Source organism: Colobus angolensis, unplaced genomic scaffold, assembly GCF_000951035.1.
Source record: "Colobus angolensis palliatus isolate OR3802 unplaced genomic scaffold, Cang.pa_1.0 Scaffold252, whole genome shotgun sequence".
In the NCBI taxonomy this organism is placed as follows: Eukaryota; Metazoa; Chordata; class Mammalia; order Primates; family Cercopithecidae; genus Colobus; species Colobus angolensis.
The window spans coordinates 216,114-230,124 of NW_012115733.1; the positions used below are offsets into that span (position 1 = coordinate 216,114).

Consider the following 14,011-nt stretch of genomic DNA (forward strand, 5'->3'; position numbering starts at 1 on the left):
CCCAACCAGACGCGGACCTACGACCCCGAGGGGTTCAAGAAGCGAGCGGCGTGCCTGTGCTTCCGGAGCGAGCGCGAGGACGAGGTCCTGTTAGTGAGTAGCAGCCGGTACCCGGACCGCTGGATCGTGCCGGGCGGGGGCATGGAGCCCGAGGAGGAGCCGGGCGGTGCGGCTGTCCGAGAGGTGTACGAAGAGGCGGGAGTCAAGGGGAAGTTAGGCCGGCTCCTGGGCGTGTTCGAACAGAACCAGGACCGCAAGCACAGAACGTACGTGTATGTACTGACTGTCACGGAGCTGCTGGAGGATTGGGAAGATTCGGTTAGCATTGGGAGGAAGCGAGAGTGGTTCAAAGTCGAAGATGCCATCAAGGTTCTCCAGTGCCACAAGCCCGTGCACGCCGAATATCTGGAGAAATTAAAGCTGGGCGGTTCCCCAACCAATGGAAACTCCATGGCCCCATCCTCGCCAGATAGCGATCCCTAGTATGTACCGCTCGCGCCCTCACAGACTTCTGTTTGTCTGCCTCGCTTAAAATGCATCCCGCCTGGAGCACCTCTTGTGCCATGTGCGGTCTCACTGGGAGGAGGGAGGCTTCTTTTGTTTCCTTGGCATACCCTCTGAATCACGCTTGCAAACTGTCTCAATTGCCAGGCCCTGTTTTCAGACAGTTTGCACGTTTTTCAGATGCTTTCAAAATCGCTTCTTGGTTACACTGTACAATGTTTCGGGGAAGCCTATGCCGCGTGGGGTTTTAGGTGCCTTAACTGTTCACCCTGCTTTTGGGGGCTGTTTGGGGGGGGGCGAGGGGTGGGTGGGGAGGGTCTGGGGAGTGTGTGTGTGTCTGCCTGTGCGCCCTGTGATGTTTTTGGTTTTACATTTCACACATAGTCGTGGGTGAGCGTGCGTGCGCATTTTTGATACCAGCCTTGTGGTTGGTTTGGTAGTGGAGGCCTTTAAAGTCTGACCAGCTTGGTTGTGTGGGCATCTTTTAGTATTATTTTTCCCTTGAGTTGTTTTCTCCTTCACAGCGTTCGCCCTTGTCAGGGAGGCCTTCTGTGGTGGGAGTTGGTTTAAAAGATCAGTTTTGAATTTTTTTAAAAATTAGGAAATTCTACATCTTGTGCTCTTTCTGCACTCGTCACTTTAGCCTCAGAAATGGCATCTCATTTGCCTCTTTCAGAAATTTCTTTTTCTGTTTGTATGTGTAGATCATTTGGTTTTCAAAAAATTTTCACAAGTGGTAATTTTTCACTGCTGACTTCCAATCGCTATTTCCCACGTAGATTAACCTTATTGAATAGATGCTGCTGGGGATCTGCTAGCCAAGCACATCTTACCAGAAAAACTGTATTCACAGAATTTGATTTCCCATGCTCAACTTCCAACTCCCATTGCCCCTTATTGGATACCATAGAAGATCCATGGTTCTCTGGATTTAAGTTCGCTTTTGAAGGTGCTCTCCCTCCCTTATTTGAATGTAGTGACATTCCGCTTAAACCTCCCTGACTCCCAGTAACCACAGAAATGGGATCTTTTATGGCGATTATATCCCAACTGAGTTAGCTCTAGTGATGTTCAGCTGGTAGAGAACTGTCAAACTATTAGGATTCCTGAACAATCTCTCTTATGATAAGGAGTAATCGTTTTGTCTCACAGGACAACCTATTCTAGGTGCAGGTGACCAGCATCTACATCAAGAAATTAACGTTGCCTGTAATCCAAAAACCTCCTACTCATTATTTTGCTCTCCTGTCTTTTAATACCATAGAATAGTTTGTTTTTAAACTGTCTCTATTCTTTTTTTTTTTGCTGACCCCTTGTGTGCTTTTTGTATTTTACCCTTCAAAACACTGAAATATTTTTCTCTATTTGGAGTACATTGTAATTTCACAAATAATATATTTTATGCTGCTAAACAGTGGGTGCCATTGCACTTTCTAAAGAAATATGGTGCCACTGTTTAGAAATCTTATAACAACACATTTAAGTATAGGTAAACAAAGTACAAATCTGTTTCTCAAAATATTTTCTGCACTGATGCTATCAAAGTAAAGAGTAAACTAGAAATTGTGGCTTTTTAAAACTTATAACAGTTTTATTTTAATTACATGGTCTGATCAAATACTGAGTATTTTTCTATTTTTCTCTTAACAAAGTGATACATGTTGAATATATATATTTGAACCACATATGTTTAAAAATATTTTTTAACTTTTAATTCCAGGGGTACAAGTGCAGATTTGTTCCTCAGGTAAACTTGTGTCATGGTTATTTGTTGTACAGATTATTTCATCACCATGAAGCACATAGTGTACATTCCAAACAAATTGACTTTTATTATTCAGTCTAAAATAGATCTTAAGATTTTCCTCAATAAGCTAGTTATTCCAGAAGGTTCTTGTTTCTACATTAATATTGACCTAGGAGAGATTGTATTTTATGGATATTTTTGTAGATAAAATGTATTCCACATGAAACACTGTCACGATTACACTGGAGACTTAACTCGTACTTGCTATCATTAGAAGTAATTATGCATCATCTTATTTGGTTCTTAAGTTATCCGACAAAGTAAAAAATAATGTACAGTATTCATAGTAACCCACTGTTAAGAATTGTGAGCTTATAAATATGTTGTGGTTTTTCTTTTTCTTTTTTCTTTCCAGAAACACTTAGAATATGTAGTGCTACTTTTCAAGACGTACTGTCAAGTTAAATTAAGTGGTTTTTATAAAATATTCTCTGGAACTTAGTCTCATCAGAATAGTTAAGAGCGCCAAGGAGATTCTTTTTTTCGCTTCAAAACTAAGTCAAGAGTTTCAAGTTAAAAGCATTAGTACAGAAAATGTTTTTGAGAAACTGAGATTTGTACTTTGTTTACCTATACTTAAATGTATTGATATGTTTTCAGAACAGTGGCATCACATTTCTTTAGAACAGAGGTGGTATATAGAAAATTTCTACCACTTTGATGCTCCAAAATTTGATGTATAGTTGAGATTTTTTTTCCTTCTAAGAGTATTAGAGTTCACTTGTACATTCTTTCTTTTGTGATAGCCGAAAAATGTACACCTAAATTTTACAGCCCTGTCTTGATAAAGAAAGGAAAAAGAGTACACAGACAGTTGAGGTTTGCAGACATGAATCAGAGATTTATTTTCTGCATGTTTTATAAATAGCTTACATTTTCAGCTGGTCAAGTGTTTTATTCTTGTGAATATATAAAGAGGAAACATTAATATAGATGCATATACTGGAAACGTAATTGGTGCTGTGTCTATAATACATGAATTTTTTTCAAGAAGTATATGTGTATGTGTGTTTAGATACAAAATCTGTTGACTGCACTTTAAAGAAACAAACTAAAGGGAAGAAATTAGAAAATAATATAGTTGCTTTATTTGCATAGATTCATTTGCAACAATTGATGTAAAGGTTTTAAATTCTTTCTGTGATTTCATTTCAGAAGGTTAGTATAAGCATGCCAATTTGTTTACAGTTAGAAAATGTGCATTTGCCTGGCAGAGCTTTCACCCCTAGAATTCCCTGTGGGGGGAGCCACCAAGTACTCTCAGAAAGACTTTCAACAGTATTTTCCTGGTAGTGGTCTCTTGATAAGATAGCTATTAATACTAATGGTATTTAGCAGATTTTAAATACGTTTGGGCAAACAGCACTATAAGAAGTGAAAGTCACTATGCTGACTGTGCTAAAACATAATGCTTTTATAAGATAGAGCATGGGCTGGGCGTGGTGGCTCACACCTGTAATCCCAGTACTTTGGGAGGTTGAGGCAGGCAGATCACTTGAGGTCAGGAGTTGGAGACTAGCCTGGCCAATGTGGTGAAACCCCGACTCTACTTCTAATTATTAATGAAGTGAAACTGCAAAAATTATCCAGGCCTGGTGGCGCGTGCCTGTAATCCCTTCACTTGGGAGGTTGAAGCAGGAGAATCTCATGAAACCAGGAGGCAGAGGTTGCAGTGAGCCAAGATCACTCCAGCCTGGGCGACAGAGTGAGACTATGTCTCAAAACAAAACAACAACAAAAAGGGTGAGCGCATGATGTGATAGAAACTACATTGGGGGTTTGAAGTCGGACAGATGTAGTTCCAGTTCTTCCTCACTGAAACTTAAACCAAGTTATCTAACAATCTGACGCCCAGTTTTTTAAAAAAATCCATTGTTGGAGATAGTAAAAATAGATACTTTATAAACATCTTCAATGAGGAGCCTTTCCTGACCCCCTGGGTTAAGAAACCGCCTTCTGTGTCATGGTTCGCAGAGTTTATTGTACTTAATCTATTTTCATGGCTGTGTGGTCACTGGACTGAAAACTCTTTCGTGGGTGGGAACCAGTCTGAATTATTTCCATGAGTCTAGAGTCTGTAACATGGAATTCAGGATATTTTATGTCTCAAATGGTCACTCCTCTTTTACAAAACTTCTGATATCACTGCTTTCCTGACTTTTGCATCATGGTATACATTGGCTTATAACCCCCTCAGTTGCTGATCCAGACTCATTGCATCTGCATTAGATAATTCTGTGGAAGTGAAGTGCTTGATGCAAAGTGATTGATGTACATAATAAGCTCTTGGTACATTTGTCAGTTGGAGGAATTATTAACATAAGCCTGCTAATTTTATGTTGGTTTGTTTTTCCAGATGAACAGCAAAGATGTTCAGGATTGTGCTGAAAGAAACATTGATGTGAACCCAGTGATCAATGGAATTGTCACGTACAGGTGAGCACTTCTGTGTTCCCAAGAAGACAGCTCATCTGGTTTCTTCCTGCATCTTGGGACACTCCTTCCCTGTCTATACCACTGACTCTTGCTCTGGTTGTTGTACTATTATATGCGAACAGACTCTTAATTCAGCACCTATAGCCTTTTGTTGTGCTTTTTTGATGTGTCTGCCTTCTTCATTAGACTATGATGTCTTTGAGAGCAAAGACTATTTTTCCTTACTCTTTGCATATCCTGCATCTGAGACACTACTTGAAATATGGTTGGCATCACTGAAGGTTCTTTGATTCAATTAATATTTTGTAATCACCGTGTGGCAAAACATTCCCCTTCCAATCTGGTGCTAGTAGAGTATATGCTATCTAGGCACCATGTGTGTGGCTTTTGTGTATCAGGTGTTTCAGAAATATTTCAAGGCAGTTGTAAGATATTTGAGGACAAGAATTATTACTCCTATTTCTATGTCATACCACACAGTAGCTGCACAGTTTTAAGATTATACCATCGCCTAGGGTAATGTTTTGTAGAATCAGTCCTTCGTGTAACAACTCTAGTGTTTTTGTACTGTTGATGATTTGCTTAAAATTTTATTCAAAAACTATCACTTGCTATAAAGGTAATTGTAAAAATAAATACAGTGGATGCAAAATAATGTTGTGAGTTTTTATAAAAATAAATTTTAAAATGATATATAAAACATTTTTTTTTGCAATGCCTGCCCTAACCACTTCTTACACGTCATCTTGACATCTCTTTGAGGAAACACTGTTTCCTCATTTTACAGATTTAACATACTGTATTATTTGATGCCAGAGCTAACAGGCTATATCATAGGCAGTTTCCAAAGTTAATTATGCCATTTAGTTTGTCTAGGTTTCTCTTGCCTCTCTCACTGATCCATTTGGCTGTAGTTTTCATCCCTTTTCTAGTACACACAGCTAGCGCCTCATCCTACCTGCTTTCTGCATATGAGAATGCAGAGGGCTGAGAGAGGGAAAATTGTTGTCACTTGGAAAAGGCATTTAGGAAAGAGGCTGCCGTTAGAGGGGAAAACAAAATGAAGGATTTTTAAAAAACGAGGACTTGGATCAGCTGCCTCCAGGAGAATAGCTTTAAGAAAATAACAAAGGTGTTTAGAAGAAATCTTATGGAGTTTGCCATGGGATGTGTGACATCAGCAGTCTTCTCCAGTTCCTTACAAATGATCTAAAGTGGTTCTAATATGGTAGTTTGTTTGATTTTCTTCTTTTACATTATAAAGCAATTGCATCGATAAAAGCTTGGACTCCATTTTAGTGTGACACTCTTCCTCATGACACCAGTGAAATGTATTGATTGTGTCCCCAATTGTTACATAATTTGAAATAAAAACGTAACTTCTTGATTTATTGTTTTTTAAAGATGTGATATGGTACTGTGGTTATGTTGTTTTAAAACATTCTTATCTTTTAGAGAAGTATACTGAAAAATGTACAGGTGAAATGATATGCTACTGGTATTTGCTTCAAAATCATCTGAGTGTGGGGTAATTGAGTGCATAGATGAAACAAGATTGGCCATAAATTGATAATTGCTGAAGCTGTGTGATGGATGTTTGAGAGTTCATTATACTATTCTCTATACTTTTGTATATGTTTGAAATTTTCCATAATAAAAATTGAAAAAAGTATTCTTCACAGTTTACTTGTAGGCCCCCTCTAGACTTAAGTGCAGAAGGCTGATCAGAAGACAGATCCACAGCCCAGAAAGATTCATTCCTCTTCTCCAAAAACCTAGCTTTTGTTCTTGAGCTAAACTTGTTTGCAGACTGCTCTTCCCTGAGTGTGAATTTTTCCTTGCAAAGCCCCCAGTTCTACGTGCCAAAGGATTTTATTCCCTTCAGTATGTCACACATTACCAGAACACTTTAAACCCTAGTGATGGACCATAGGTTTAGGTTCCAGTTGGGACACTCATTCTACTATTTACCTTTTTTTAAAAAGGCACTGAATATTTTTTTCTGATTACAAAATTAATTCATCTTAATTTCAGAAAAATTTTAAAATTCCAAAATAATAAAAAATGAATAAGATCTAGTATTTGATAGCACAACAGGGTGACCATAGTCAAGAATTTAATTGTACATTAAAAAATAATTGAAAGTGTAATTGGATTGTATGTAACACAAAGGATAAATGCTTGCGGTGATGGATGCACCTTTTACCCTGATGTAATTATTACACATTGTATGTCTTTATCAAAATATCCCATATACCCCATACATATATATATATATCTACTATGTACTCACAACAATTAAAAATAAACATTTAAAAAATTATTACATTTAAAAAATTATTACATGTAAAAAATCACACATGATTCCTTTACACAGATAACCGAATTTAAATATATAATTTCCAGTCTTACAAATAAAAATATATATAATTCAAACAAGGATAGCACAGGTGGCCTCATCCAGAGTATTTCCAAATAATCCATGATCTTTTTATTGTTAAGCATACACCATACAGGCATCTCGCCATTCCTTAGAATTTTTTAGGCTAATGCTCGGCCATAATGGAATTTGTACTGCTTTTGCCTTTTGCACAAGTACAAAAAGCATAGCAGAAAACTTGGGTCTGAAATCTAGACCAAGCTCTAGTCACCAGGACCTAGTGCAGGGTGGAATAGGCCTGTTTTGTGTTTGCTTTTGTTTCCTAATTCCCACACAGATTTTTTACTTACCAAGCACTGAGGCTGGGGACAAGCCATCAATTCAGACGGGGTGCTCTTGTAATAAATCATACAATTGCAGTGTATTGGCTAAAACTAGGCCTGTTACTAGTTTATCTGTTTTCCAGAAAGTCGTCTTTGTCTTCTCCACCGTATCACTGCCTGCAAGCTCTGCCCCTCATGAAGTTGCTGCTCCTCTGGGCACAGTGGTATCCAAGTGGTAAATAAGGATACTACCACTCTGGACTCAAAAGGGAATCCTGCTCTCCCCTTTCTACCTTCTTACCCTATAATGTGCCCACACCCTTCCCTAATTTCCTACAGCACCATCAGAGACTAGGCCATGACTTTTAATGAGATTTTACTGAAGATTACCAGATAATGTGAGGGAAATGTAATACAAAAAATACAATTTACAACTACTGCACAGTGTATACTAGAAGGGCCAGACACTGTAGGTTTTTGTTGCTAGACTAGTTCTCTGACCCAGGCTGACTCCAAATGGCCTAGAGAAATCTGTCCATCCTCCAACCCCTACCACTACCAAAAACTGAGAGTTTGCAATTTCAAATTATGGACACTGATATTTCCCATACCTGAGGAGAGGGGAGAGCTGTTCTCTCAACTCGGTCTCCAAATAGCACTTGAGGTGTCTCAAACTTCTATTCCCAGAGTTAAGGCTATAAACCTGAAATCAATGAAATGAGTTAAAGGTCTAGAAAGTTAAGGCTATAAACCTGAAATCAATGACCTGAATCAAAGGACTAGAATGTGGTGGGTTGGGAATGGAAATTCAGTTTTATCTTACTCAAAAGCTCATGCTCTTTAGATGAAGATGATGACAATATCGCATAATGAATTCAGTGGTTCTCCTCTGTACTGGATGGTAAACATGGAGAACAAGAAAGCCCATCCGTGGTCCAAGAAGATCCATTAACACTGTGACCTGTGTAAGCATTCACAACAATGTGAAGAAGCAGGCCAGGACCTCTGGGAGTTTAGACTTTGGGGCTAGTGCTGAGGGGATAGAGGGCTCAGGGCAGAGTTGGTAACAATTATATTTCTTATATCTACTCATTCAAACTTAGACCTCATTTCTTGGGTGAAACAAAGAAGATATATGTAGTAGACTGCAAAGTCATTCTTAGCAGGTGGTTCCAGTGGTGGCGTCACGCACCCTAGTGGACATTTTAGGAGTTAGCTCAGTCCTAATGTATTTTTAAAGAAAAATTTATTTAAATTTACTGTTTTCACATAAATTATTTGAGCTCAAAGTCAGATGGGGGCAGGGGAGGTTCTGTTAGCTCCATTTCAGATGAGAAAACTGAGTCTCAGCAAGGTTAGGTAAAATGATACAGGTCACGCTTCCAATACAGAACAAAGCTGGGATTAGATACCCAGGTATGCAGAATGCTGTTGCCATTCTGCCATAAAAAATGGCTGCTCTTGGTCGGGCGCGGTCACTCACGCCTGTAATCCCAGCACTTTGGGAGACCGAGGTGGGCGGATCACGAGGTCACAAGATCGAGACCATCCTGGCTAACACGGTGAAACCCCGTTTCTACTAAAAATACAAAAAATTAGCTGGGTGTGGTGGCAGGCGCCTGTAGTCCCAGCTACTTGGGAGCCTGAGGCAGGGGAATGGCGTGAACCCGGGAGGCGGAGCTTGCAGTGAGCCCAGGCTCTCCAGCCTGGGCGACAGAGTGAGACTCTGTCTCAAAAAAAAAAAAAAAAAAAAAGCATAACGGTGTGAGATGATTTATATGTTGATTTGCTTCATTATAGTAGCTATTTTACTATCTATATATATCCCATAACATGTATACCTTAAATATACACAAAATCTATTTTAAAAAATTTACTATTACATTTGATTTAGTGCAAGGAAAACTTTAACAGAAACACTTGCTGTCCAAGACTATTTACATTTACCTTTTTCTAATTCTGAATTAAATCTTAGTACTTAATATATGAAGAAGGGGCCTTCATCATGTTTCAATCAGTAAAATTTTGAGTTCTTTAAGTTGTATTTTTCCATCTAGCTTTAACCTGGTAATAAATAGTCAAGTATTTGCATTGATCTAGTGCCTCCATCCTTACAACTGTGCTTTAGCTGTGATAAAGCTATTCAGAACTTTAGGCCAAGAATTCTGCTACCTCAGGGTATGTGGGTTGAGCAAATCAGAAATAGCTCCGTCTTTATGGAATTCTCAGTGTATTGAGGAGACAGATTATACATTCCAACAAAATGTACTAACTATTTTTTATGATAGTGGGGATTCAGTCGGCTCTGCTAGCTCATAGTACAGGGAACTAATCTATATGAGGCGAGGGAGAAGAGAAAAAGTTTCTTGGAGGAAATGCCATGTAATTTGACATCTGAAGGATAAATAGGATTTAGCCAGTAAAAGTAGTGAAAGGGTATTTAACAGAGAAGGAAGAATAAATGTGAGATTCTGGAAGACAGATAAAATATGGTGCTTTGGGGAACAAGAACTTGTTCATTATGTCTAGAATGTAGTTTAAGGGTATAAAAGAGAAGAAAGGATCTTCTGGAGATGAAACTGATTGGGTAAGAAAAAGCCAGATTATAGAGAGTCTGATGTGACTTGTTCAGGGATTTGAGGAAAGGAGACATGACCTCAATCCGAAGAGTAGAAAATTGTTTGCTAAGGGGCTAAGAGGAGGCTGTGGTAATAGTCCAGGTGAGAAACGATGGTGACCTGAACTAGGGTATTGACTATGTTGAAAGAAGTAGATACATTCAAGAAATATGTGAGCCAAGCACAGTGGCTCATGCCTGTAATCCCAACAATTTAGGAGGCTGAGGCAGGAGGATTGCTTAAGCCCAGGAGTTTGAGGCTGCAGTGAGCTATGATTGTGCCACTGCACTCTAGTCTTGGCGGCCAAGCAAGGCTTTGTCAAAAAAAAAAAAAAAAGACAAAAATATGTGGCATTTAAAGGAGTATAAGTTGATTAATTGGATGTTGGAGATGAGAAAGAGGTGTGGATATCAGGGATATATTTTTAGAATATTTGACTGGAGCAACTGAGTTGATGGTGTGCCATTCCCTTAGATGGAACCTAATAGAGGAAAAATATAAAAGCACCTACTTTCTGCTCCAAAAGAGAAGCGGTACTTTTAAGTCAGGAATCCTGTACTACTGGTACCCAAGGGGCATTAACTTGGAGATGTTCAAAAGGCCAGAGATACCCTGATGTGCAGCCTAGGAAGGAAGAATGAGCCAGAGATGTAGATTTTGGAGTCATCGGTGTATGGGCAGTAGGTGAAGAGGATATAAATGAGATCATCCAGTAGAGGGTGTAGAGAGAGGACAGTGAAGATCTCTCTGAGAGGTATCAACATTTGAGGACTTCCAGATGGTTATGTAACTGAGTATTTCATATTTCTAAGAGAAAGAGAATGAGTTATTATTTCTTATTTTGGTTACTCCTTTTCTATTTTTTCCTTTTCTCCCTGTTCCCCACTTCCTGCTTAGTCCTTTAGAAATTCAATTATAACCTTTTACCTCCGCTTCACCAGACACTTCCTACAAGGCAACTTCATCTAATTCTGTGCTTAGAAGCTCCAGTGTGGAGCTTTCTCCCACGAGGAGACTGCCACGAGGACAACACTCAATTTACAACCCAAAGTATGCCTGCTACAAAACTCTCCCACCCAGAGAGCTTCAGCCACCTTTACAACCTAGTTCTGTCCATGAAGAAACCAACTCGACTGCCTGGTAGATGAAGCAACAAAGTGAGCATGCAGACCCCCACCTGTGTGCTTCCTTTCCTGCATGCCATTTATGCTAGTCCCCCTTTGAAAAGCATGCACTTTCTGCTCTAAAAGTGAAGCGATACTTTTAAGGAAGGAAGTCTGTACTTCTTCCCGTAAGCTAGGTTTTGAATAAAAGGTCACTTTCTTTATACCAGACCTCACTCTTGTTAATTGGCCATTGTGCAAGTGGCAAGCAACTGAACCTGCATTTTAGTTACAGTTTTGGTGGCCCATATGGGGAAGTTCTGTGTGCCCTAGGCGATCCAAGCCTGTCAGCTTGGTTTCACCACTGGGTCAGGCGTGGGGTCGCCTGTGAGTGCCAGCTGCTCTTGGCTAGCAGACCTGTGACAGGACCATTAGGGAACTTCCCAGCAGCTGCCAGAAAGGCTTTTGTTCTTGGTGAACCTCCCTTTCACCTCCTAGCATGATGTCTGCTGCTTTCAATGCTTCACGGGTACAAAGAAAGTGACCTCTGAAGAAGCCAGCAAACTCTGGAATTGAGTGAGTGAGTTAGAGTGCACTTGACCACTTTCTGCCTCTCTTGGGGTGCTGCTGGGGCCCTGCTTTATTTAGACTTGGCTGATAGTGACACCATTTCATCATTTTATACATTTACATTTGTTTGTATGTGCAGCACCAAAGGAGCATTTGCTGGGCTTGGACTCAGCTGCCTGTGGAGCCATTTGGAACTGGGGTGGGGGATTCAGGACCTCACCCAATCCCTTGATTGGTGATTCATTCGGAAGCATGCTGTTTGTTTCCATGTGTAAATGTATGACTTTGTGTATGAGCCCTGATCCCTTTACTCTCCACCTTCAATTTCACCCTTCTGACTATCTGGGAGAGCCTCCCGCTTGGGGTACTGAGACTCTCTTTAATGGAAGATAAATGAGAATGGTGGGGGTAGTGACCCTGCACTGTGTGATGGCTGGAAGGCTCCCAAGTTTCCTTTCAGTCACTTTACCTCCTTTCTTTCTCATTCCCCACTCGTAAAACCTTCTTCCCCTCCTTTCTTTCTCATGCCCCACTTGTAAAACCTGGCTTCTGTGTGGAGGCCTGCCAGGCTATATCTTTCTCTTCTTTTTTGCCTGCTTTAAATCTGCTGTTACTAAGCTGCTGGTACTGAGATAGGACTCATTATTTGTGGTCTAACTAGAACGTAAACATTGGCAACTCATTTGACACTGAAGGGAAAAAGGGTAAACGGTTTCTTTTTAAAAAAGCCACCACAGAGAGTGCTTTACCAAAATTTAAGTTCACAGCTTTTACTGGATTATGTATTGGGGCAAACAAAGTTTAGCCATGTAAACAAGTTCCAATTTCATGAAAGAATAGCTTAGTAGTGTGAATTTCACCATAAAGTGGTGAGTTTGCGTATTTTTTTGACAGTAACTAATTTGTTATTAGTTCAATGATAACTTCTAAATCTGAGTTATTGACAAAATGCCCATATGTTTAACTTTAAGGTTCTTACTTAAACACCTAATATTTACAGGCTTTAAAATGGTTAACAGGGAAATAACTTTAAATAATGACCATCTTTGTGTAATAGCTCAGTTTTCAGAAGTAATCTAAATAAACTGATAGAAATGGGAAAGTTGGGTACATATAAATGACATAAATGCTTGTAAGTAGACTTACTGTATACTTTAAAATCTTAGAATTGTTTTGAATGCTTATTGGATGTCTGGGTCATTTCCAATTAAAAAGGTGTTATTGTATGGGAAACATGTTCCAAAACTTGTGGAATGGTTCTCATCTATAAACTGCTAATATCTGATACACAGTTCAGGACTTCTTGCTTCCTAGGTTTATATAAGATGTACCAAAGAACATGGGTTCTTATTGTGTCTGGAATTGGTTCCTTCCGGTGGGTTCTTGGTCTCGCTGACTTCAAGAATAAAGCTGTGAGTGTTACAGTTCTTAAAGATGGTGTGTCCGGAGTTTGTTCCTTCCAGTGCCCAGACTTCAGGGTTGATTCCCTCATCAAGCAGGGGACAACAAATGGGTAACTTGTTCCCCATATTCATGTAGATAATTGCTCCAGCTTTGGCTAATACATCCCTCCCTAATAAGGGTGTGGGACTTTCAGGCATAACAAGAAAGTCATGTGAAAAGAGCAAAGTCTCCCAATTACAACTGAGGAGGTGGGAGAAATACCTGGTTACAGGATGTCCCGGGATTCCTGGGATGGTAACAGACCTTGAGTACAGCTGTCCAGGACAGGAGATTAACACTGAGAAAGTTGCGCCAGTGTCCAGGAGGAAGTCAATTTCCTGGCCCTCGATGGTTAAACGTACCCCCGGCTCAGTGGCAGTGATGACATGAGCTGGCGCTTGCCCTGGGCACCCTCAGTTCTGTTGTTGGATCATCTGGTTGGGGGCTTCTGTCCCAGAGAACCTTTGTCCTCTGGGGCAGTGTGCCTTCCAGTGATTGCCTCAGCATAGTGGACATGGGCGAGGGGGAAGCTTGTTTCTCATAGGACAATCTTTTTTAAAGTGTCCTTGTAAACCACACTGATAACAAGCCCTACCGGTTGATTGGCCTGCTTCATTTTCTGTCCTCTCTGAACCACCAAGGTTTGTTTGTCTGAGGGCCATGACTAAGGCTGCGGCCTTTCTCTGATCTTGCTTTTCCTTTTGGGCCTGTTCCTCTTGTTCCCTATTATAGAACTCCGAGGTTGCCAGGTTTAATAATGCCTCCAGATTGTGTTCAGGGCCCAGGGCTTGCTTTTGGAGCTTTCTCCTGATATCCGCAGCTGATTG

General features: G+C 40.1%; 1 protein-coding gene across 1 annotated transcript; it reads left to right on the forward strand.

The window, feature by feature from the left end:
- The first annotated feature begins 6 nt into the window (after positions 1 to 6).
- On the forward strand, positions 7 to 6,419 carry LOC105514970 (diphosphoinositol polyphosphate phosphohydrolase 3-beta). The gene is made up of 2 exons (XM_011946633.1): positions 7 to 482; positions 4,668 to 6,419. Coding segments are annotated over exons 1-2 (342 nt in total). The 5' UTR covers positions 7 to 141; the 3' UTR covers positions 4,669 to 6,419.
- The last annotated feature ends 7,592 nt before the right edge of the window (positions 6,420 to 14,011 follow it).